The 23197-nt window shown below is 47.8% G+C and overlaps 1 protein-coding gene across 2 annotated transcripts in view; it reads right to left on the reverse strand.

Annotated features, from left to right (window-relative positions):
* TOX2 (TOX high mobility group box family member 2) overlaps positions 1 to 23197 on the reverse strand; it is a 103313-nt gene that overhangs the window by 48749 nt on the left and 31367 nt on the right. For both annotated transcript variants that reach the window (XM_087818546.1, XM_087818547.1), the window contains exon 2: positions 10866 to 10931. In XM_087818546.1, coding sequence (XP_087674672.1) covers positions 10866 to 10931 — 66 coding nt within the window. The remainder of the gene's footprint in view (positions 1 to 10865; positions 10932 to 23197) is intronic.

The raw sequence follows: 23197 nt of genomic DNA on the forward strand, positions 1-23197 counted from the left end.
AACCCTCTGATTGAGTCAGTGTCCCTCCAGGTGACACCCACTCACCCTCAGGTTTGTCATAACACCCTTCTGCCTTCCCAGTTGGCAGCACCAAGGACTGGGTCCAGGACTCTAAGCCTGTTCTGAGCAGAATGGAGCAAGGCTTCCTCCTACAGCCTGGCCCCCTTGCTCCTATTAATATGCCCCTGAAAATTCTATCAGGAGACTGCAACCCAGATGCCATCCACTTCTTAAGGCTTATTGATTCCCCTCTGTGAGCCAGGCTTGTGCTATCCTGCTTCTGTGCAGCTTTGAAAAAAAATAATAACATCAAGAATTTATACAGCACTTACCATGTGCTAGGTACACCCCTACTTTATGTGCTTTTCAACATGAAGTTATTAGGCTTCACAACAACTCTATGAGGCAGGTGCTATTATGATATCCATTTCATGGAGGAAAAAAACAGGAGCACTAAGATGTGAAACTTGCTGAAAGTCACACAGGAAGGGACAGAGCCAGGACTTCCACTCAAAAGTCCAGGTCAGGGGATCTGAATCCTGCTGACAACCCCCACATGAGCTTGGAAGCAAATCCTCCTGCAGTCAAGCCTGCAGATGAGAACACAGCCCTGATCGACACACTGACTGCAGCCACAGGCGAGACCTTGAGCCAGAGGTACCCAGCTAAGCCATACTTGGATTTCTGGCCCACAGAAACTACAAGATAATCAATACATGTTGTTTTTAAATTAAATAGTCTACTCATGAATTGGTACTCTTAATGACAATTTGATTCTGCCTCTTTATAACCAGGAGGTTCTAATTTAGGAGGTTGGGTTGGGGCCCGAGATGCTGCATGTCCAACAAGCTCCAGATGCTGCTGCTGGTCCATCGATCGCGCTGTGGACAGCAAGTCCTCAGGCCTTAAAAGCATAGACTTTGACCCATCACACCATGGTTCAGGTTCCAGTTCTGTCACATCCCAGCTAGGAATCCTTGACCTCTGAGAGGTGAAAAGACTTACTTGCAAAGCCACATAATAAATTAGAGTCACCTGGAGCCACAAACAGAAGCCTGTGTTCTGACTTCCAGTCCAGAGCCTCAAAACTGCAGCTAAACCACTCTCCTGAGTTCTGGGCCTGGACCTGTCTGTTTGGGGGTGTGTACATGTATAGCCTGTATATGTCTATACACGTGAATGGATGTGTCTTCAGACAGGTACAAACACTTGTACCAATGTGTATGTGAATGTGCTTAAGCATCAGCACATGTGCCAGTAGATTTGCAAGCATTGTTCATTCATTCGCTCCCTCCCTCACCAGGTATTAACTCAGCTCCTACTATGTGCCAGGTCCCTGCTCCTGTGAAACCAAGAGTCTAAGAGAGGGGTAGCCATTAAAAACATGAACACAAATAAAAATCTCATGGTGTGTGTGTGTGTGTATTGCTCACAACAGCCCCACGATCCAGATGCTATCATTATCTCCATTTCACTGAGGGACTTGAGGCCATGAGAGCTTAAGTAATGTGCCCAGAGTCATAGAATGATGTTAATGTGTGAAAAAGTATATATCAGCAAGCATGCCTGCATGAGCATGACATACACATGCTCACACTTGTGCATGCACATGTCTGCGTACAAGCATGTGTGCACGTGTGTGCCCAGAGGAACTTTTCTGCAGATATCTTCAAATATTCCATAATCAAGATTTTCTGGCACCACAACACTGTGTCACAAACACACATGCACGTGCACACACACTTTTGTATTTTAGATGTTCATGTTTTCAGACCTTTCCAAAAACCCCGTCCACAGAGAAATGATATGAAGGTGGGAGCCTGCAGAGCTGAGCCAAGCCAGGGAAGCCCATAGCACCTGTTTCCCTGGGGCAAGCCACGGCTGGAGCAATGTCACAGCCCATCATCCCTTATGAGGCTAAAATAATTCCTCCCCTCCCAGGAAGCTCAAGAAATCGCTCAGGCTGTAAGGAGCCAGCCATCCACACCCCGGGTGGCAACGCACTACCCTCGTAAGCTGATGGACACAAGATACAAACGAGCTCACCTGGCTAGGTTCCCTTTCCCATCCAGCCATCTCTAAAAACGGAGACACTTGAACAAATACCTTGGTGATACCTTGACGTACAAATACCAAATACCTCTCTGCTTCAATTCTTTATTGAAGCAGAGAATGCTAACCAAAAGTCACAAGTCATAAGTGTACAGCTCAATGATGAATCTCCCCCTAGCAAACAGACTTGTGTAAACAGCACCCAAATGAAGAGAGAAAACCTTACTAGCGTCTCCGAGGCCCCTCAAGGCCCCTCACACCCATCCCCACTGGCATAACCACAGTTCAGATTTCCGTCACTGCAGAGCAATTTTGCCTGTTCATGTGCCTTATGGAAATAGAACCACACAGAATGTGCTGTGTTGGTGCCTGGCTCCTTCCATTCAACCTGGTGTTTGTGAGATTTGCCCATATTATTGCACGTGGTTATAATTCACTCATTCTCATGACTGCACAGTATTCCATTGTGTTAGAATATTTTGCAATCATTTATCCAGTCTACTGTTGATGGACACTTGGATTGTTTTCAGTTTTATGCTTTTATGAAAAGTGCTGCTATGAATATTCTTGTATGTTTCGGTGAACAGGTGACTGCATTTCTGTTGAGTGAACTCCTAGGAGCTGAATTACTGGGTCACTGAGCTTTAGACCAAAAGCTGTAATAACTTTGGGTATAAATGTATCTTTACTTCTCCCCACATCACTTTGAGGAGCTTCTAAAGACAAAACTGAGTCTCAGAGAAGTTGGTCCAAGGTCATCCAGCCATGAAATGTCAAGGTCAGAATTTGAGCCCAGATCTGTCTGTCTTCTGTGTCATTACCCCTATAACCCATCTGACCAACAGCACCTCTTTGAAACCTCACTCAGAGCCTCCAGGGCCCCTCAGCACTGGGGTGCCTCATCCAGGTTGGGGAGATCAGTCTCTGCTCTGTCAGACAGAGACCTCTGTCACTCTAAGGGACTCAGGTGGGTGGAGGAGGCCAAGCCCTTGGCCACAAGACAAAACCTAGAGGGTCCTGCAGAGACATCCATTCAGCCCCATTCACAGATGCAAAAACCAGGGCTCAGAGAGGGCACATGACTCACCCAAGGGCACACAGTGAGAGAGGATGAAGAGGGTCCAGACCCAGGTTCTTGAACCTCCTGAAGCTAAGGATCTGCACCATTCTGGGAAGGTCCCACCTCTGGCCTTAATTCTACTTCTTGATCACATATGTAGTGATAAATAAATGTGTTAAATCAGAGACTGTCCCACCCTCCCCAGCAAAGACCCAGGCCCTACAGAAGATGCTAAGTTCAAGGTGGCTGGGAGTGGGAAAGGCATGCTGTTTTAAAGAAAATCCTTGAAATCCCACTTCCACCACACTGCTGCTCACTCCCCCACCCCATAAACTTCCTGCACCATCTTCATTGTTTCCATTCCATTTAGAGAGAGTGAATGTTTCCAGGGATTCAATTTCTCTCATAATAGTTGGAAGGAAACAAAACTACATGCTGTAAACATTCACTGCATTGTATGAAAAATATCTTTATTGTGGGGGAGGTGCAATAAATGCAGACAAAGGTCCCCCTCCCCCAAATCTGCCCCCTAATGCCTCCATGCCTGGGATCTCAAATATTTAAACATCTTGCAGCCTGGAATCTAGAGCTTTAAAATAAATATATTTTCAGCCATTGGAATGCGAAATTAAGATTGGTGAGGTGTAAGTACCAACTCCGTCTCAGCAGTTTCTCTCAATGAAAGCCAGAGAGGCTATTCCATTTTTCTGAGCACACGTCTAAGGACTGATGTGGGAAAGCTCATTAGTTCAGTCTGACATATACTCAATTCTTTCCATATACATAGGATGGGTTTCCCCCCTCCCTTGCATTTTACTCTCCAGCTGTGCAGTGATATTAAATTTCATCAGATTTGAACAAAATCTATGGTCTTGAAACAGTTTCCTTTAAGGCCCCTCATATTTATTCAGAATTCATGAATCATGTTCCGATAACATGACCGTAATTATTTTTAAAGTGTGATGTTTGTGGTTTAATAGGAAATGCTTGCAAAAGGCCTTTTCTCTTTGATTGTTTGTAATCTTCACAGCAAACGCTGCTGTTCCCTTCCTCCGCACCACAGCAGGTGAAACACAATTTCATTTTAATATGAATCGCGGGCCCTTCACCTAGGTTTTAATTAAAGCAATAAAAGCCACATCGTCTTTACCCTTTATGAGGTACACAGACTCAGAAGCAAGAGTTACGAAGCCTAGAGTCTCAGATTTCAACAATGGCAGGAGAGTCTCCTGCCTCCCAGTGCATTTGATGGGAATCATGTTTGTTTTTGTTTGTTTGTTTGTTTGTTTCAAAAAGACTCAGTCACCAATCTGCCTTTCTGAGCTGCGGTTTCCTCGCCTGTAAAATGGGATAGCAACAGTATCTCCCCAATAGAGTTCAGGTAAGGATGAAATGAGACCAGCCGTGGAAAACATTTAGCCTTAGTGCCTGAGCCCAAGGAATTGCACAGTGAGCATCATCATCGTCAGCAGCATCACTGTTTAGGGCTGGGAAAAGCCAACAGGCCATCTACCCTCCTTATTAACATGAGGAAACCGAGGCTCAGAGAGATGCCAACACAGAAGGATACAGAGAAGAGCCGAACCTGGAATTCAGCATTCCTGCTCTCCCCATTCTGGGCATCCTACACTGCCCCCTGCTGGAAGGACACTGTGCCTTCAAGGCCATAAGGACAGTGCCCAGGGACTGCAGGTCTGACACTGACCAGCTCTGTCTTCTGGCCTCCTGGTTATGCCATTGACCCACTCTAGGTTTATATTGCTTGTTTTGGGTTTGTTTGTTTGTGTGTGCTTTAAATTTTTATGTACTGATTTTAGAGAGAGAGGAAGGGGGGAGGGAGAGAGAGAAGGAGAGAGAGAGAGGGAGAGAGAGAGGACAGACAGAGATTGCCTTGTTGCTCCACGTATTTGTGCCCTCATTGGTTGCTTCTTATGTGTGCCCTGGCCACAGGTGGTCCCACCTTCTCCCCAAACTTAAACTATCAATTAACCCTTCCCTCTCTTGAAGCCTAAACATCGCCCTCTCTTCTGGACTCCTTTCTTCAACAATTAAACATTCTAAAGACTCCTGTCTTTAAAAAAACCTAAGGAGTCCCCCTCTCTGAGCTACAGCCCTCGCCCAGGTCCTGCCCAGCGAGGCTTCTTACAGGTTGTCTATACTTACAGTTTACATCCTCGCCTCACGCTCCTCGGTCCACACAACAACATCCCCTACACATGAAAGCTGCTTTTTCTGTTGTCCTGGGTGGCTTCCTTTTTCCTAAAACTATGAGACACATTTTGACTCTTATCTCAACCAATCCCTCAGAAGCATTTGAGCCTCTCCTTCCCGTTTACATTTTATGTAACTTTTTGAAATTATAATAAATCCCCATGGTTTAAAACCCCTGAAATATAAGAAGGTACAGTGAAAAAGTATCTTTTCTATCCCTGCCCATCTGCCCAGTTTCCATAACACACACACACAATTAAAACACATACACAATGTACAAAGCCAATGCTATTAGTTTCCATATATCCTTCCAAAGTTGCTTTAATCAAATACAAGCACATAGAAATATACATTCTTACTGCCCTTTTTTGCACAAATGGTAACTTACTGTACTTACTGCTCTCAACCTTGCTTTTTCCAGTAAACAATGTATCTAAGGAACTTCTACATCACTTCAGTTTCTTTCTTACAGCCACACAGTATTCCACTTGATAGATGTACGGAATTTCTTTAATTAGTCCCATATTATTGCACATTAGGTTGTTTCTAATCTTTTGCCATTATTAACAATACCAAAATGAGTAATCTCAAATGTGTTATTTTTCATGTGTGCAAATATATGTGTAGGATATATTTCCAGGAAGGGAATTGCTGGGCTAAAGGTTAATGCATTTGCAATTTTGATAAATGCTGCCAATTTGCCCTCCACAGGGGTCGCACCAATTTACTTTCCCTTCAGTTATATATAAAGTGCCTGTTTCCCCACAGGGGCTCTAATGAGTGAGTGTGTTATCAAACCTTTGGATTTTTGCCACTCTAATGGGTAAAAAATAATAATTTTAATTTGTTTCTCTTATGAACTACTTTTAGCATCTTTTCAGATATTTAAAATCCATTTGCATTTCTTTTTCCGTAAACTCCTGCCTGTTCATATCTCCTGTCTGTTTTCCTACTGGGATTTTTAAAATTGATTTCTAGGGACTCTTTATATATTAAGGAAATTAGTCCTTTGACTATATTGTGAGTTGAAAATATTCTTGCCCAAGTTTTCATTTGTCTCTTGACTTTACTCATGCTGTTTTAGGCCCCTGCAAAAGGTGTTTTTCATTTTAATTTATGGTCAAACTTTTAAGTCTTTTTCTTCTAAGACTTTGAGGCATAAAAATGTCTTTCCCATTCCAAAGTTATAAAGTTTAGCTTATAAAGGCTTTATTTCTGGTGTCTTTATAGTTTCCTTGAGTACATATAAATCTTTTAGTTATTTAAAGTTTATTCTTTGATAGGGAAGGAGCTGTGGCTCCAACATCATTTCTCCTGAGATCCCCTCCCTCCTCCTTGGAACAAACCACCATTGGTTTCTATGACTCCATGCTCTCCTACTTCTCTGGAAACTGCTTCTCAGCCTATTTCACAGTCTTCTCTTCCTCCTCTACTTTGATTTTAAATGTTAGAGCTCAAAATTTAAGAGTCATTGGTCCTCTGCTCTTCTCACTCTCCTCTCTCTCTGTAAGTTTCATCCTGTTGAGGTTTTAATACTTCCAAGTTCACTTCCTGCAGGAGCTCCAGACCCTGACAACTATCTTACCCATTTGGACAAGCATCTCATATATAAGATGTTCAAGTTTGACCTCATCAAACCTGCACTTTCCCAGGCTGCCCCCAACTCAGAAAATAGTACCACCTGCTGGAAAATGAGGTCAGGCTAGAAGCCAGGGAGTCACCTCTTCTCCACCTCTCTGTCCCTCTACATCCATCATCATCAAGACCTATCAACTCTATTTCCAAAATATATCTCAGATCCGTCCACTTCTTTCCATCTCCTCTACCACAATCTAGGACTCATCAACCTTTCTCTTGGTCTATTTACACACCCTCCTGTGTGGCCTCCCTGTATCCACCCTTGCCACTGAGAGCTTTTAAAACGGCAAATTTGATCATGTCATTCCATATCAATTTCTCTCTTTTCTCTTTCTCACTAACAAAGCCCAGTGACTTGCTTTGACTAACTGAATGTGTTAGAAACAGTCATGTTCCAGTTCTCTCCTCGCCCCCCCCACCCAACACACACACACACACACACACACACACACACACACACACACACACACAGCTTTTTCAATAACTCTTAGGACAAAGTCAGAAACCCCTAGCAGAAGTAGTATGCAGAGCCCTGAGGGTAGAAACTCTACCCACAGCCAGGAAGGGTGTACTAAGGAGGTGACATTTGCATGTCCCTGAAAGAACAAATAGGCATGTGTTGAGTGAAAAAGGCTGGGGGATGTCTATCAGAGGAAAGAGTGCACACAAAGGCTCAGAGTTGTAAATGAGCGCAAGAGGTGACCAGAAATTTGTCTCGTGCAACCAAAGTATTATTTGTGGTAACAAAAACAATAGAAAAATAATAAAGTGCAGCCTAGGAAATACAGTCAATAATATCGTAACAACTATGTATGGTGCCAGGCGGGTAATGGAAATATCAGTGTTTTCTTCACAATATACTTTGTGAAGTGTAGGACTGTCTAACCACTAGGCTGTATACGTGACACTACTACACAATAAAATGAATGTAAACTGTAATTGAAAAACTTTTTAAATGAAAAAAATAATAAAATCACATCCTCAAATTAAAAAAAACAAACATAGCAAATCAAGTTACAAAAAAAAAAAAAATCAACAGAAATAAGTCATCACTAGTTTTACGGAACACAGGGACTTCACACTATCGTAGGTTAGACGTAGAGCCCCCCGTAGAGCCTGAGATAGGAATCTCAGTGACAGCGACCTATTGGGAGGTGACTGAGGAGAAGGGGGGAAGGTCAGCAGCACGGGGCAGGGGAAGGAGCTGAGCGGGACGTGGTCCCAGCTGGGGTCAGCTGGAGTTCCATGGGGAGTCACAGAGTTGGTCTCCCCTTGAGACAAGGGGCCAGGCTTTCCAGACCATCCCCCACAGTCCCTCCTGGTTCATAGTTCCCACTTGGCAGAGGCCAGTTCCCCAGAGAAGGGGCAGCTGTGCACAGTTGCCCTGGCCTGGTGCAGGAAAACTGGGGAGGCACAACAGAAGCCACAGCACGCACCTCACGTGCCTCTCGGGACACCCTCGGGCCGGGTGTCAGTCCTCCTATTGGACAGGAACCTGGAGGAACTTACATAAGGGCTCCTGGCTGGGATGTGGAAGAGCTGGGATTTGAAAGCAGATCTGCTGAGATCCCAGCCCAGTTCCTTTCTTTATATTCATCCCAAGGAGAGGGAGACTCTTCCCAGATCACATAACCAGGAAAGATGAGCCCTTGTAGCTCCTGGGCCGGGTCTGCTCCCAGCAGGGGAAGAGTTGATCTGATGGGCCAGAAGATGCTGATGGGCCAGAAACATGCCTGAGAACAGCATTGGTCTCAGACCACCCAGGCAAGTCTAGTACAAAAGAAATGCAATGTCCACGGAGGGGGGAAAACACGATAATATGTGAAAGCTAAGGCAGCTATGCAGGAATTTTGTGGAGACTTGCAAAAAAACAAACAATGGGACACGAATTTGCAAAAGAACCTTCGAGCCCAAAAGATCTGGTTTGAAAGTTTTTAAAGGGACATAGTTGGCTGATATATATCCCGTTGGAACCTCTGTCTCAGCTGCAGTTTCTAAATGAAGAAGATGAGGTTTCTGGAAGAGCAGGTTTTCAACATGATGAAAATGGATGTTCTGGAAGCAAACACCTCCCAGAAATGGCTTCCAGCTTATGTCCAGAGCTTTGCACATAATAGGTGCCCAATAAACATTTGCTGAATGGGTAAACATTGTATTTAACTGTATTTACAAACGGCGTTTTATGCCATTTAGAGTATTTATCCTCTGAATCCTCTATCGGCTTCAAGACCTTCATTTTGCCCACATGTTTATGTCAACCCTTCAATAATTGGGGGCCATACATTTCCTGCAGTTGATGAGGCAACACACCACGATAGGGTGTTTGTGTGCAAATGTTGTGTGTGAGTTCAAGCAAGCACTCCAGGGAAAAGACTGGAAGGAAACATACAGAATTTATGCCATTAAGAACTAGAGGCCAGTGGAGCCCAAACAAACCACTGGGAAGTGTAGTTCCCAGAAGAATCTGTTTTTCTTCAGCAAAATCAGCACGAACAACATGCCACGTGTTTCCCGTATGTGCTAGTTGGTTAAAAGACCACAATACTTTGCACTCCTCCCATTAACAGGTGGAGTCTATTTGCCCATTCCTTGAATCTAGACTGGCCCTATGACTTGCATTGACCAACAGAGTGCACTGGAAGTAGTTGAGTGCCCGTTCTACACCTAGACCTCAAGGGATCTTGCAGCTTCTGCTCTTGCTGCTCTGAGAACCCTTCTCCTACTGTGTGAAAAACCTCAGGCTAGCCTGCCAGAGGATAAGAAATCACCTGGAGTAGAAGTGAGTCCCCCATACTAATCAGCTTACAGCTGACCTGGAAGCTTCCTATTGTCACTTAAATGATCCTAGCCACAACAAGAACAGCCACCTGACTGAACCCAACCAAACTGCCAACCCATGGAATTATGAAGTAGGTAAATATTTATTGTTTTAAGAAACTAGGTTTTGGGGTGCCTGTTATGCAGCAAAAGCTAACTGATACACTATAAGAAGTCTAGATTGTAATCACTAAACCTGTTCACATCAAAGTTGACTCATGCCACCAAGTGGACTTAGTCAATCTCAGGGTATCCTGGTGTCTCCTTTATAAAGTTCTAAGTTAGGAAGAGTCTCTGAGTGATGGCACAGGAGGCTTGGGGAGATCCTTGTGAGTCCAACCACCTCATTCCACTGTTAGAGAAACAAGTCAGAGAAGAGGAGCCACAGTCACTCATTACACAAATATTTCTTGAGTGCCTCCTATATGCCAGGCTTTGTGCTGCAATGGAGGACACACCGTGAAAAAGAGAGACCAGATCCTGCTCCCATGGAGCTCACAGTCCAGGGTGGAAATCGGGCATTAACCAAGTCATTACACAAGTAAGCAGACCACCACAAACAGTGACAAATGTCATGAATTAAAAGGACATGGTAGCATAAGAGAGACTCACAGGGAGGGGACCAAATTTGGATTTCAGGGTCAACCAAGAACTTTCTGAAGAGTGACATTTAGGCTGAAACAAGTTGGTGGCAGCTTTTGAGGTGGGAGTGGAGCTCTCCACATACACACCAAGGTAATGTGTGCAGCTCTGAGTCCAGCTGTGCAGGTTCAGATCCCAGCTGTACTGCTCCCTGGATGAATCAATCAACATCCTCAAGCCTCAGTTGCCTGATCTTTAAAATGGGGTTAATAATAATGTCTACTACTCCTCAAGACTGTTGGAAGATTAGCCTGTGGTGAGGACCCTCCCTGGCATTAGAGAATATAATGAGGATGCTCCCAGATGGAAAAACAACAACTTAATTTTCAGAGATGAGGCTCTCTGGAAAATCGGATTCCAGCTGACATCTGGGACTCCCAGGTGGCTGGGCCCCAGTCAGCCCAAGGTTAGACACCCCCCAACTCAGAAAGGACGGGGCACCTACCTGGCTGGTTGATAGAAGCTCTGGGTTTCCGTCACTCATCCCCACGTAGGCACTGTCACCATCAAACTGGAACAGAGAGAGAGAGAAGCATCTGAATAAAGTGTTCTCGAGAAGCCCCAGGAGGAGAATCCAGAGGAGGTCAGGGGACTGAATGTGCCGAGGGGAAAAGAGAAGCAGACGGAGCCCAGGACGCCAAGCTCCCATTCCTGCAGGGCTCCTTCCAGGGTGAAGGAGCAGCCCCGGCTCCCTGAGGATTAGCATCATCTATCACATTTAAGATAAAGTGAGGAAAATCCTTCTGCTCTCTATACCTCATCCACAGATGTGGCAGCCTGCCCTGTAAGATACTGAGCTCCCCAACCCTGGAAGTATGCAAATATCTCCCTTGGCCAAAATGACATTGTGCTATCAGCTAGAGTCGGAATTCCACGTGATGGAGGGAGACTGAGATCTCCAGAGCTCATGACAGCCTGCCCCAGATGTGCCCTTCAGGTCTTACCATCCTACATTGCTTTGCCCCCTCACATTTGCCCCTTAGGCCGCTGCTGGTCACAGGCAGTGAGGACTGTGGTAGAAACCATACACGGGAACTACAGTCCTGCGTCCTGAGGAGCTGCCAAGTCTGCATTCAGGAAGATTTCTGTGCAAGAGGGAGCGGGTGAAGTGGGAGAAGTGTGGGCTCTGGGGCCACTGGCTGCCCTTTGCCCTGAAATGTCACCTTGAGCTGGTGTTGCAACTTCTGACAAAAATGAGGACAATGACAGTCCCCTCTCTATGGGCTGTTTTGCTGACACAAGTAGAGCACTGGGCTCAATTCCAGGTAGTTCCCTTCCCTAAGACAGGTGACTTGGGTCACGTCCCCTAGAAGCAGAGCCTGAGTCAGGAATCCAAATGCATGTGGTGCTTAGTGCTCTTTAGGGATAACCTCACAGGGGAGGAGGCACGCAGGAGGGCAGTGCAAGGAGCCAAGCAAGGATGTGATCTCCGCTGGACACTTGTTGCAGCCTGACCCCATGGGGCACTCTGGGCATGAGCATCAACTGCACCATAGAGTTAGTCCCAGCATGAGGCAAGGGGCTGGCCTTTTGCAGCCCCACTGGCTGTGGGCTGCCCTTAGGAGAAGGGAGAGTCATAATCTCAGCAGGATGCTCCCCGTGAGACCAAGGACAGCTCTCCAGAGAACTGTGCCAGCTGTGAGCCATTTGCAGCCAGAGCTCACGACAGATGGGAGATGGCTGTGCTAGCTAGTAAAGGGATCCGGGTGGGGCACCAATGGCAGCTGGCCATTTTAATTGAAAATTTTATTTTTTTATTAGATGATATGTACATGGTTCAAAATTCCCAAAGTACAAAAAGTAACAGAGTGAAAAACCCCTTCCCACCCCACCTCCCAGCCATCCATCGCCTCTCTCCAGAGGTGATCACTGCGTCTGCCAGCTCGCTTTATATTTTTCCTGAGATGGTCTGCATGTGTACATTTTATAGTCATGTTCTTTCAAGTGACAGCATATTATACACACTGATTTGCACTTAATTTTTCTCCTAGAGACACATCTGGGAAAGTCTTTTACATCAGAACTGAATTCTGTCTTCCGGTGCCTAGTATTCCGCAGGGCAGACGTAACATATACATGGACCTAGTTGAGCACACGGCGATCGCGTCATTCCTAGTGGTTCGCTATCCCAGCATTGCTCCCATGAACAGTTCCCTACGTCCATCACTTCGCAGCAGTATAGTTTACTGTGGGATTAGTCTGTGTAATCGCTGGGTCCAGCTGTGTGTGCATTTGTAACTGATAGGCATCGTCAAGCAGCTCTCATGGAGGCTGTGAAAATCCACGCTCCCACCATCAGGCACAAGACATCAGCTCATCCAGCCGCTCTTCGCTCAGGCTTTCCTCAGAGCCTGCTCGGATGCCAGCCTCCCACCTCTGTGGGCTCTGACAGCCCATCAGCGCCACCACCATCCCCAGGTCCCTTGTCGCCCTGCTCTTCCTTGTTCGTTGCTCCATCGCCCCTTTGACTTTCTAGCATCTATATTATTTACCAAGCTCGTTGCTTATAGTTGAATGCCCCCCCCCCCACTAAAATGGAGGCTCCCAAGCACCTAAAATAGTGCCTGGCACACATGAGATACTCAAAAAATGCTTGTGGGTGGATGGATGGATGGATGGATGGATGGATGGATGGATGGATGGATGGGTGGATGGATGAAACACGTTATCTTTACCAGGGAAGTCTTCCCATCAAAGGCACTGGAATTAGTGGTTACACCCAAATGCCGTCCCAGCACAGGGACAGGCAGAATCCTTCAGTGGCTGCTGAATTAGCAAAAGAAAAGGCCCTGTCATGCCTAGGATCTGGGCACTGACTCCAAATGCAGGGCTCCATCTACCACACTGCATACAGAGCTCATGCTCCAAGGCCCTGCTTGGAGACCACCTCCTCCAGGAGGCCTGCCATGCTGTCACCTCCTCTGGCTTACAACATAGATTGTCTCCATGTCTGTCTTCTGTCCCTGTGTGGGAGCAACACAGAGGCTAGAACAGTATCGTGGTCATCTCCAAATCCCCCAGCGCCTGACACAGGCTGGCATCAGAAATGGGACTATGACATGGGCAGGGCGGGGAGCTTTCAACAAAAGCTCCTGGGTACTATGTGATGTGTCACCATGGCCATGCATTACTTTGATAAAAGTGAAACTTTTCTTAAAACACACATAAGTATGTTCTAAAAGAAAGAATGATCGATTAGAAATGGAGGGGATGAAGTTTAACCAGGTATTTGAAGCAGCGGATAAAGCAATAGTAATCGAACAGTATGCTATGGGCTAAAACTATGGGAGCAGGTGTCAAAGGAGAGGGAAAGATGTCCCCCAAAGTCCTGTGTCATAGCCCACTCATTAAATGCTGGCTAGAACAGAACCGCCGTGAAAGGTGGGGCCCTGCGTGCTTGTCCCTCCACGCACAGGGCAGGCACTCAGCAGATACCTGGAGGATGCATGGTAATGCATCTCACCTGCCCTGAAAATACAGGCCTCACAACCCAAAGAAGCCGGTATTATTTTCCCCATTTAAAACAGAGGAAACGGCTGAGAGGATGAGCAGTTGCCCGGACGGCACAGAGGCAGAGGGCAGACTTCGAAGGTCTTTTTGCCTCCTCGGCTTGCCCTCCTGGCTGTGGGTTCCGACAGCAGGGGTCAGGCTCTGCTGCACCCCACACCATATAACCAATGCTTAGCTCGGCCCTGGCACATGACAGGTGTTCAATGAGTGTGTTAGTGGTTCGGGGAGGGAGGTCTTACCCGCAGTGAGCAGTGGGGAATGGCATTGGGAATGTGAGCAAAAGAGACCCTGGATTTTGATCTGCGTGTGCTGGGGGTAGGGAGGGGGTCTCGCAGTGGGTCTCCCCGATGTCACCAGAGCCTACCTCAAGTGGGCTTATTCATTCACTCGTCTGTTCCACCGAGAAAGAGGTGCCACGTGCGGGAGTCAAACTTGCTTCCTGCTTTCAAGGGGGACCTGAGGAGTAGGTGGCAGTTCTCCAGGCAGGGCCTGGGTCAGCCTCTGTTCAGTTACACCCTCCCTCCCCCAGGGTGCCTGGAATGGGTCCTGGGAGCACACTGGACTCGGGACCTGGCTACTGAGCAGCAGTGAACAGAGCCCCTGAGGTGGTGGGGGGCATCTGTTCTCTGTTTACCTCTGCCTAGGGTTCCACTGAACCAGAGCCCTTGGAGGGGGTAAGAAAGGAGGGAGAGAGGGGGACCCTGAGGGCTTCCAGGCTTCCCCTGGCTTAGCCTCCAAGACACTAAGACCTGGGGCTTCCCCCTCGGCCCTCCTCTTGAAGGGCCATTTCTAGAGGGAAGAACTTACAAACCAAGGGGAGATGTCACTAAGCCAGCCTCTGTGCTCAGGCACAGCGGAGCCACCACCTCCTGTGTGCACACAGACCAGATGGAAACACCCACATCTACACCCACCACACAGTGAATGCTCAGGGTGTGTGACCACAAAGGTATGCAACGTATGCAGCATGCCCAAGCACGGTGACCACATATGTACCACAAACCAGTGGGGGCCCTTGTCACACACAGCACAGCGTTCAACACAGCACTTAGTCACACATGTACCACATCCATGGTTACACAAACCAACACAAACAGGTGTGTCCACAGCACAAGCATGAGTGTGCACATACTGTAGACCCTTTATGGGCCTGGGTACACAATACCCACAGCAAGCACACGTGGAAAAGAGGGGAGGCCCAGGTGTGTGCAAATACACCACCTGCAACTGTATAAATGTAACTCACATGGATGTGCACTCAAACATGTACAGCATGAGCATGTAGAGACACATACAGCAAAGGTACACATGAACTTAAATTCTGTGCATGGCTCACCACTCATCAACCCCCTCAGTCAAAAATCTCTTTTCACACCACACAACCTTCCGTATGATTTAAAATGTGAAAAGAAAAATGTAGGGGAAACAAGAGCCTAAGAATTTCCATGAAACGCCAGAACATCCTCTTACCACCGACTGGAATAGATTAATTTTCCCCATTTCATATTCTAATTCTAATTCCTTTTCCCATCACCATCTTCAGTCCTCATTACAGCTGGAAGATTGTTCTGCAAAAGCCAGGCCTTCATCTTCCTTTCCCAAGAGTTTTGTCATGGAAATGAGTTTTGGAATCTGAAAGAACCCACATTTTTGCAAACATCGAATGTGTGGGGATAACCCTTTCATGACGGCCACCAGGAACCCAGTTCACAGAGGCTTCTAAAGGAGCTGTCTCTCTCCACGCTGTGTGGTCCCCTTGGCCAGAGGGGCTCCTGGGCCCCTATTCCAACAGCCCCCCCAAACCTAGATTTCTAAAAAAATCTTTAAGGTAACTTAGCAAATAGGCAGCCAAATGTATTTTATCTTGTATCACATATCAATTTAGACTAACCACATTTCAGGTGCTCAAAAGTTGCATGTGGCTGGTAGTTACCATAAAGTTACCATAGTAGGAATAGGTAAAATGAGTGAATGCATGGTTGGTAGATATATGAGTGAGATTGAGGGAGGGAGGGAGGGAGGGAGGGAGGGAGGGAGGGAGGGAGGGAGGGAGGGAGGGAGGGAGGGAGGGAGGGATGAATGGGTAGATGGGTCGGAGGGAAAGATGAGTGGTTTGGGGAATGAATGGGAGGGACCGGCCAGTAGGTGGATAAACAGATGACACCATGGCTGGATAGATGGACTCAGAAGGTGAGATGGGTAGGTAGAATAAAGGGTGGATGGGCAGATGAATGGTTGGGATATGTGGACTGCATTGTTGGGATTAGAGGGATTAACAGATGGGTGGATGAGATGGGATGGCTGGGTGAGTATGAAGAGATAGGTGGGTGGGAATATGATTGGAGACGCTCGGGAGAATAAAACATTCCTATTCTCCAAGCCTGAGAAAGGAAGACAGGCCATTCTTTGTCCATAGTCCCAATACAGTAACAAGCAGCCACAAAACTTGTGTGAAACCCGTTCCATTTGGTCAGTGAGAGCTTGGGATTCACCCAGCCTCTGAAAGTCAAGTGATCAGTAACAGTCTTACTCCAATAGCTACATGTCCATGGCCGGGGGTCAGCCAGTCTCAGAACCTCCTGCTTCTGAAAGTCCTCCCATTCCAGGACTCTGTGCTTCCCCAAACCCTACAAAGATCAGCTCTTGCTTGCTTTGGAGAGACCAGCTTTGCAAAGTACAGCAATGAATTCAGCACCTTGTTTCAGATATCGAGTGATGGCCTCTTCTTCGACCAATGTGACCATGGCAGGATAAGGTTATCACAGGGGAGTGGAAGCGGGGGGGTCTTTCAGAAGAGGTATCCGACAAAGGCAGCTTGGAAGCTCCATGATGAAGCTTGGCGGACACCCAGGAGTTGGCCAGGTGAAGAGCAGGGAACATGATGTCCAAGGCTGATGTGAGCACAGGCCAGTGAGCACCTACTGAATACCAGACCTTATCCCAGAGCTGTGACTGGCCGTCTCATGGAACCCTCCCAGATCCCAAGGTTGCATGACCATCCCCATTGTAGAGGTGAGCAAGTCAAGGCTCAGGGTGGTTGGGGAGCTTGCTCAAAGTCCGTCCGTTATGAACCTGGCCTTGACCCCAAGTATGAAAGCAACAGTTGTTCTGTAGAAGCTGCTGCCCCTCCCCTTTGCACAGAGACACAGATCAAAGACCAAGAATGCACAGCCTTCAGCCCAGCCAGTCACAGACCCTGAGAGAGGAGCCTCATAAAGATCTAAAGAGGAAACAATCAAAGCCGCATACACTGCTCCCTCTAGCCCCCACACAGGGCTGTGAGAACGTTCGTTCTGCACGGATAAAACGTGGTTCAAAAGATAGAGGCAGCGAACGTGGCAGCTGCATGCTGGGCCCTGCTGAGAGTGCGGTTTTAGGTGGAAATCTCACAGAGAGATAGGTATCAGGACCGGGAGGGCTGAGGGAGGGGGACAGAGAGGCACTGCACAAATGAAATGGGACAGGGATAGAGCCCCAGGCTCAAACTCTGACCAGGCCCTGTGTGCTCAACTCCAGGCCCACCACCCCTTGAGAAAGATGACAGCACAGTGGTTATAAACGTGGGCTGTGTTGCCAGGCTACCTGGGTTCAAATCCCTGGCTTGCTTTTCAAGCAGTGAGACTTTTTAGCTAAGCTACTGTGCCTCAGTTTTCTCGTCTGGAAAATGGGCATAACTATCATTTGGATTAAATACAATAATATGCAGAAAGTGCTTAGAACATTTCCTGGTACAGAGAAGGCACTTAATAATTATTAGCTATTACTTATGTTATTATTTAATCCTCTCACAAGAACCCTATGAGGGTACTATAATTGCCTGTCTTGAGTAGATGAAGAAACTGAGTGGGGCTTCATGCAAACTTTTAAGGTCCTAAGCATGGGAAAGACCGCCAATGCCTCTAGCTGCCCTATATAATTTGAAATAAAATTCATAAATTAAAATCTTCATAAGACAGCCCAACTGAGGACTGATGATGACCTCATGATTTCTTCTTGAAATATCAATTTCTCTCCAAAAAAAGGTTTTCTCTTTATTGGTGGTCTTGCTTTGCCAGATATAACACACATTCTTATTCTGCCTGCTGAGAAATACAATCCAGTGTGACAACTAAGGCCCAGAGAGCTTAGGGGTTCTGCCCAAGGCCACACAGCCAGGACGTGCTCAAGCTGAGTCTGCAGTCCAGGCTGCTGGTCCCTCAAAATCCCACACTGGCTTCTCACTCCTACCATTTGCAAGCTGGTGACCTCACAATTCTGAGCCTGGGGCCTTGTGTACCAGTGAGGGGGACAATGTTTTGGGTGTAGCCTGCCAGAGGGGCAGGTAGTGTGCCTTGTGAGCAAGCCCAGTGCTGTGGCCACTGCAGGACCCTCTTCCCCATTGCTGAGAAGAGCTGGCTTGAATGCTGCTGCTTGTTTTAGTCAATAAAAAACATTCAGAGGCAGTGTAAACGCCAGTGATCACTACAGCTTCAGTGGCAGAGTGCTACCAGGCATCTGGATCCTCCGGGACGTGGGAATCACTGCCCCCAGATTACAGATGAGGAAGCAGAGCCCTCCCACCTGGCTCCGACCATATCATGTCCCTTCTAGACCTGCGCTGTCCAGTATGGTGGCCACCAGACACATGTGGCCGTTGAGCTCTTAGAACATGACTAGTCCAAATTGACATGTGTAAAATAGACATTGGTCTCAAAAACTAATTACAATAAAAAAATTTTTTAAGTGTAAAATGCCTCATTAATATATTTTTATTGATTATATGCTGAAATAAGATTTTGGATATATGGGGTTAACTAAAATATATTAATAAAATGAATTTCACCTCTTTCTTTTTACATTTTTTAATGTGGATACTAGAGAATTTAAAGTTGCATGTGTCATTTGCATTATATTTATACTAGACTATGCTGATTGAAATGCCGTCCCAGCCACCCTCAGCTCCAGCCCAGAACCTTGGAGACAGAGGAGTCCATATCAGCAGTAGCTGAATCCAATTCACCTGATAGATATGGGGAAACTGAGGCCCACGGAGGGTGAGTGACTTGTTTAAGGCAAGAGTCTGGTAGAGGTATTCACTCATTCAATAAATGTTTATTGAGTTCTAGGTGTTGGGATACAGCAGAGAGAAAAATAGGGAGCCACAACCCAGCCCAGGGGTGACATGCTGATGATGTAGGCTTCCTCGCCTGGTCAAGTCCCCCTGGGACCAGAGCAGCTGGATTTGGCACCAACCTCTGTCTCCCCACAGTCAGCCCCAATCACAGAGCTCACAGACTACAGACAGGAGCTCTAGCCCCAGCCCAGAGCAGATACACCAAAAAGACCATTGGTGAGTCCCACCGCAGGGCATTATCCAGTGGCAGCTGCCAAGAGGACCTGATGGGCAGGATTGCCCAGTGGGCATAGTATGGCCGACTTGCATGCCTGTGTTTCTACCACTGGTGGTAGCTAACACACTGTCCGCATTATCGCAGATTTATGGCAAAAATTATCCTCTCTCTCAGTTCCATTTAAAGCCATTTGGAGCTCTCTCCCATCCCCGATTATAAATCTAATTGCACATTCCAAACAGACAAGCGCTCATTAAGCTTTAATTATGCACATGTTGTTTTCAACAAACATTTTCATTTGGCCCACTGAGGGGGAATGGTTCCAAGGGGGCTGCAGACGCTGCCTGCGGCTGGAGGGAGCTGGGGCCTCCGAAGTGGGTCAAGGCGTGGTCAGGTGAGGCCATCCAAGGGCAGAGCCAGGACCCCATAGGATTCGGCTCATGACTTTCATGACCTTCCACCACCAAACTTCTGCTGCAAGAGATGCCAGTGTGTGTGTGTTCTCAGATCGTTCTACCTGCACCTCCAGTCTGTCCAGAGTCTCATCTAAGCTGGTGCCAGTGGGCATCTCGGGGTGGGGAGGAGAGAAGACAGGGACCCACACTCCCACCCCACCTGGGAGCTGGCTTCGTCAAGGCCTTAGGGCTTTTCCCTGCTCCCACCTGCCCCCACCTGTCCCCTCCCCCTTCCCCCCACTACAGCTGAAGCCATCTTTCCTCAGAACAATCTTCCATTCCCTCATTCATTCACTCATTTATTCCACAACTATTTACTGAGCATAGAGTTGATCAGGCAATGGGGGGGGGGGGGGGGGGGGGGGATCACAGCAGAGAAGGCCCCTGTCTAGTTCTGCCCAGGTCCCTCTCCTTCAAGCCTCAACTCCCCACTGAGGAAAAAGTCCAAATTCTTTATTGTAGCATTCAAAGCACTTGAGAGCCAGACCCCTGCCAACCTGACCATCCAGGCTGGCCTGCCATGCCTCTCAGCCCCCTTACCTGCTCTGCCTTTCTGAGATGTCTTGAGATCCCTGCATGGACCCCACACCCCCGCATGTTTGGGCCTCTACAGCTCTGTACCCTCCACCTGAACCTCCCTTCTCTTTCTTTTCCTTGCAGTTAACTTCCACTCACTCCCAGGCTGTCCTCCAGGAAACCACCGCTGACACCCAACTGCAGACCAGAGGGGCTGCCCCTCTGCTTGGGACCATCTACAAAAGCATTTACTGGACCATAACACCACAACCAGCTGCCCCATGTCCACTTCTAAGACAGCCTGTCCCACTATTTCCCCAAAGGAGCATCCCCCAAAAGTTGACAAGAGGCCCTTGCTCAGTATGTGGCCTTAAATAAGGCCTTCCTCTCTCCGAGCCTCAGTTTCCTCATTTGTTTGTGGACAGGTTGAATGTGCAAGGCTCTCTGGGCCCCTCAGCAGTTCAATCAGTTTAAAGTTTTGTGGGTTTTCCAGGAGCTAGACCTTCCTCTTCCCATTTGAACAGTGAGAGGTCCACAACCTGCCTTCAAACATCCACCCAGGACCCTCCAGAGCAGAGGGAGCTCGCCAAGGCATGTCTATCATGCGTAAATTGCACACACCCAGAGATGGGGGCACAGGGATAGTGCAGAACCCTAAGGCTACTCCTCAAACACTTCTGGAAATACAAGCAAGTGAAAGGAACAGGTGTTTTTAAATGAATATCAAGATCCATTCAGCATCTGATGGTTACCTGTAGTTTTAGGGCAGGTCCTGGGAAACACGCTCTGAGAGTGAGGCAGAAAGTTCACTGGGGAGCCCTACAGAATAGTGAGAAAGCAGGGCTGGGCAGAGGGATAAATTGAACTGTGAGAAGCTCACGCCCAAAGCCTCAGCCTGTCCGGAGCCTGGAGCTGGGATGGCTCTGCAAAGATGTCCCAAATTGAGGCAGGGAGCTGAGCCATTGCATTCCCAAGTGGGCAGTCATTGGATCCAGGCTGTCCCAGGGGATGGTGACTGATAACCTTGGGCAAGGGCCCCTCCTTCCACCAAAGGCAATGCCCAGAGAGAGACTCAGCTGTGAGCTGGCGACAGCCAACATTCTCAACAGCTGGCAAAATGAGTGTCTCCATCAGAAAGAGATCTGGGTGACTTGTGACAGCATCCCCTATAGCTATGGCCATTTATTTTAACTTGGACAACATTTACATAGCGCTTACTATACGCCAGGCATTTTTTAAATTGATTTACAAATTTTAACTCATGTAATCCTCACAACAACCCTATGAGATAAATTATACTCCTAAGGCTCCCATTTTACAGATGAGGAAACTGAGGGCACACAAGGTTAAGTGGCTTGCCCAAGGTCACACAGCTAGTAAGTGATGAAGTCAGGATTCAAACTCAGGAACTCAGACTCCACAGCCCAGGCTCTAACCATGAGGCTATGCCACTCCTGTGGTCTTGCCCTGCCACCTCACAAAGACACAGCGCTGTCCACTTCCAGCCTCCTCCCCAGAGGCTGAGCCGTGGTCCGCGGTCAGCGGTCAGCACCTCAGGTCGCACGGCACTGCCCGTAGTTGTGCTGACAATTATCTATCATCCGAGCAGTTGGGAACAAGTCCCAAAACAGATCCTTGCCAAAGACAATTAACTAACAGCCACATGAGCATAAGTCGGGGGGACTGTGGCAAGGGGGGTGGGGGGCGAGTGTGGCTGGGACAATGAGCGGCAGATGATCTGGAAGATATTTTCTCCCCAGCGCTACAAAACAAGCCGCAATCATGCCACAAAGGGCTTGTATTGTTGGAAGGGAAATATGTCAACGACAGCGTTCAATTGTGGGGCGGTTAAAAAAAGAAAAGAAAAAAAGCCTTTTGAAAGTGTAATTTGACCTAGAAAGGTTTTCTAGGTCATCTGAACTTGGCACTTTTGCATCTAACCCCAAAACCTAACACAGACAAAGTACCACGTTCACTTCCTTCTGTCAGTACCAGATAACACAGGAAATGATATTTGTAAACACTGCGGCTGTGTACTTAAGTGCTGTATTAAAATCAGCCTTGGCCTGGGAGCCTAGAGAACGCCGGGGCAGTGCCGTTCCGGAGGCTCGCAGACCTGGGCTCACGCCGGCTCCGCACTCACAGGCGCGTGGCGCTGGCGGGGTTCCACCCCTCTGCTGCCCAGACTCCTCTCCTGTAAGAAGGGGCTCGAACTGCCGGGAGCGTGGGCACACGGAGGTGCCCTAGGAAGGCTGGTCCCCCTTTCATCCCAGCTGCCCTCTGCTCTTAACTCTCGAACCCCTCTGCCCAGGTCTGTGCTCTCCCTGGGGAACCGGCAGCACAGGAGCCAGGAGGGCATTGGGGGGGGGGGGGGGCCTCTGTTCTAATAGACCTTTTCTCTCCAGAAAGCAGAGAACAAACCGTGCTCCAAGGCAGAGCAGATGCCAATGAGTTCTAATTCATCTTTACTATGGAGCCTCCAAGTGTAAGATAAATCACAGGGACTCAGGCTGATAAGGCCTCAGATACCTTCTCATGATCCCACTGGGGAAACTGAGGCCAGAGCTTGTAGATGGCCCACAGTTATTGGCAATAGCATGCCAAGGGTTACGACTACCAAATCCCTGAGCCTGTGCATCCAGAAGGAGTCAGATTTAACCCAAGGATGTAGGGACCAGCCCTACCTTCACTAAGCCCTGACCTAACCACCTATGATGTACCCGGCCACCTGTCAGTCTCTGAAGGGACCAGGGACATAGATCAGGTCCCCAGGGAGGCTTGGGGTCCAATGGGAGTACTGGCATGAGCACTGATGCCCCCCGGGGGCGCAAGGTACTAGGTGGAGATGGGCCAGATGAGAGTAGGTGATGCACACCTCTCAGGTGGAGGGACCAGAGGGAGCAAAGGCGAGGCAGCTGGGAGAATGAAAAAGTGTGTGTGTGTGGAGGGGGGGGGCTGTCTAGAAA

The sequence above is a fragment of the Miniopterus natalensis genome, chromosome 7, assembly GCF_054644295.1.
Source record: "Miniopterus natalensis isolate mMinNat1 chromosome 7, mMinNat1.hap1, whole genome shotgun sequence".
Taxonomy (NCBI): domain Eukaryota; kingdom Metazoa; phylum Chordata; class Mammalia; order Chiroptera; family Miniopteridae; genus Miniopterus; species Miniopterus natalensis.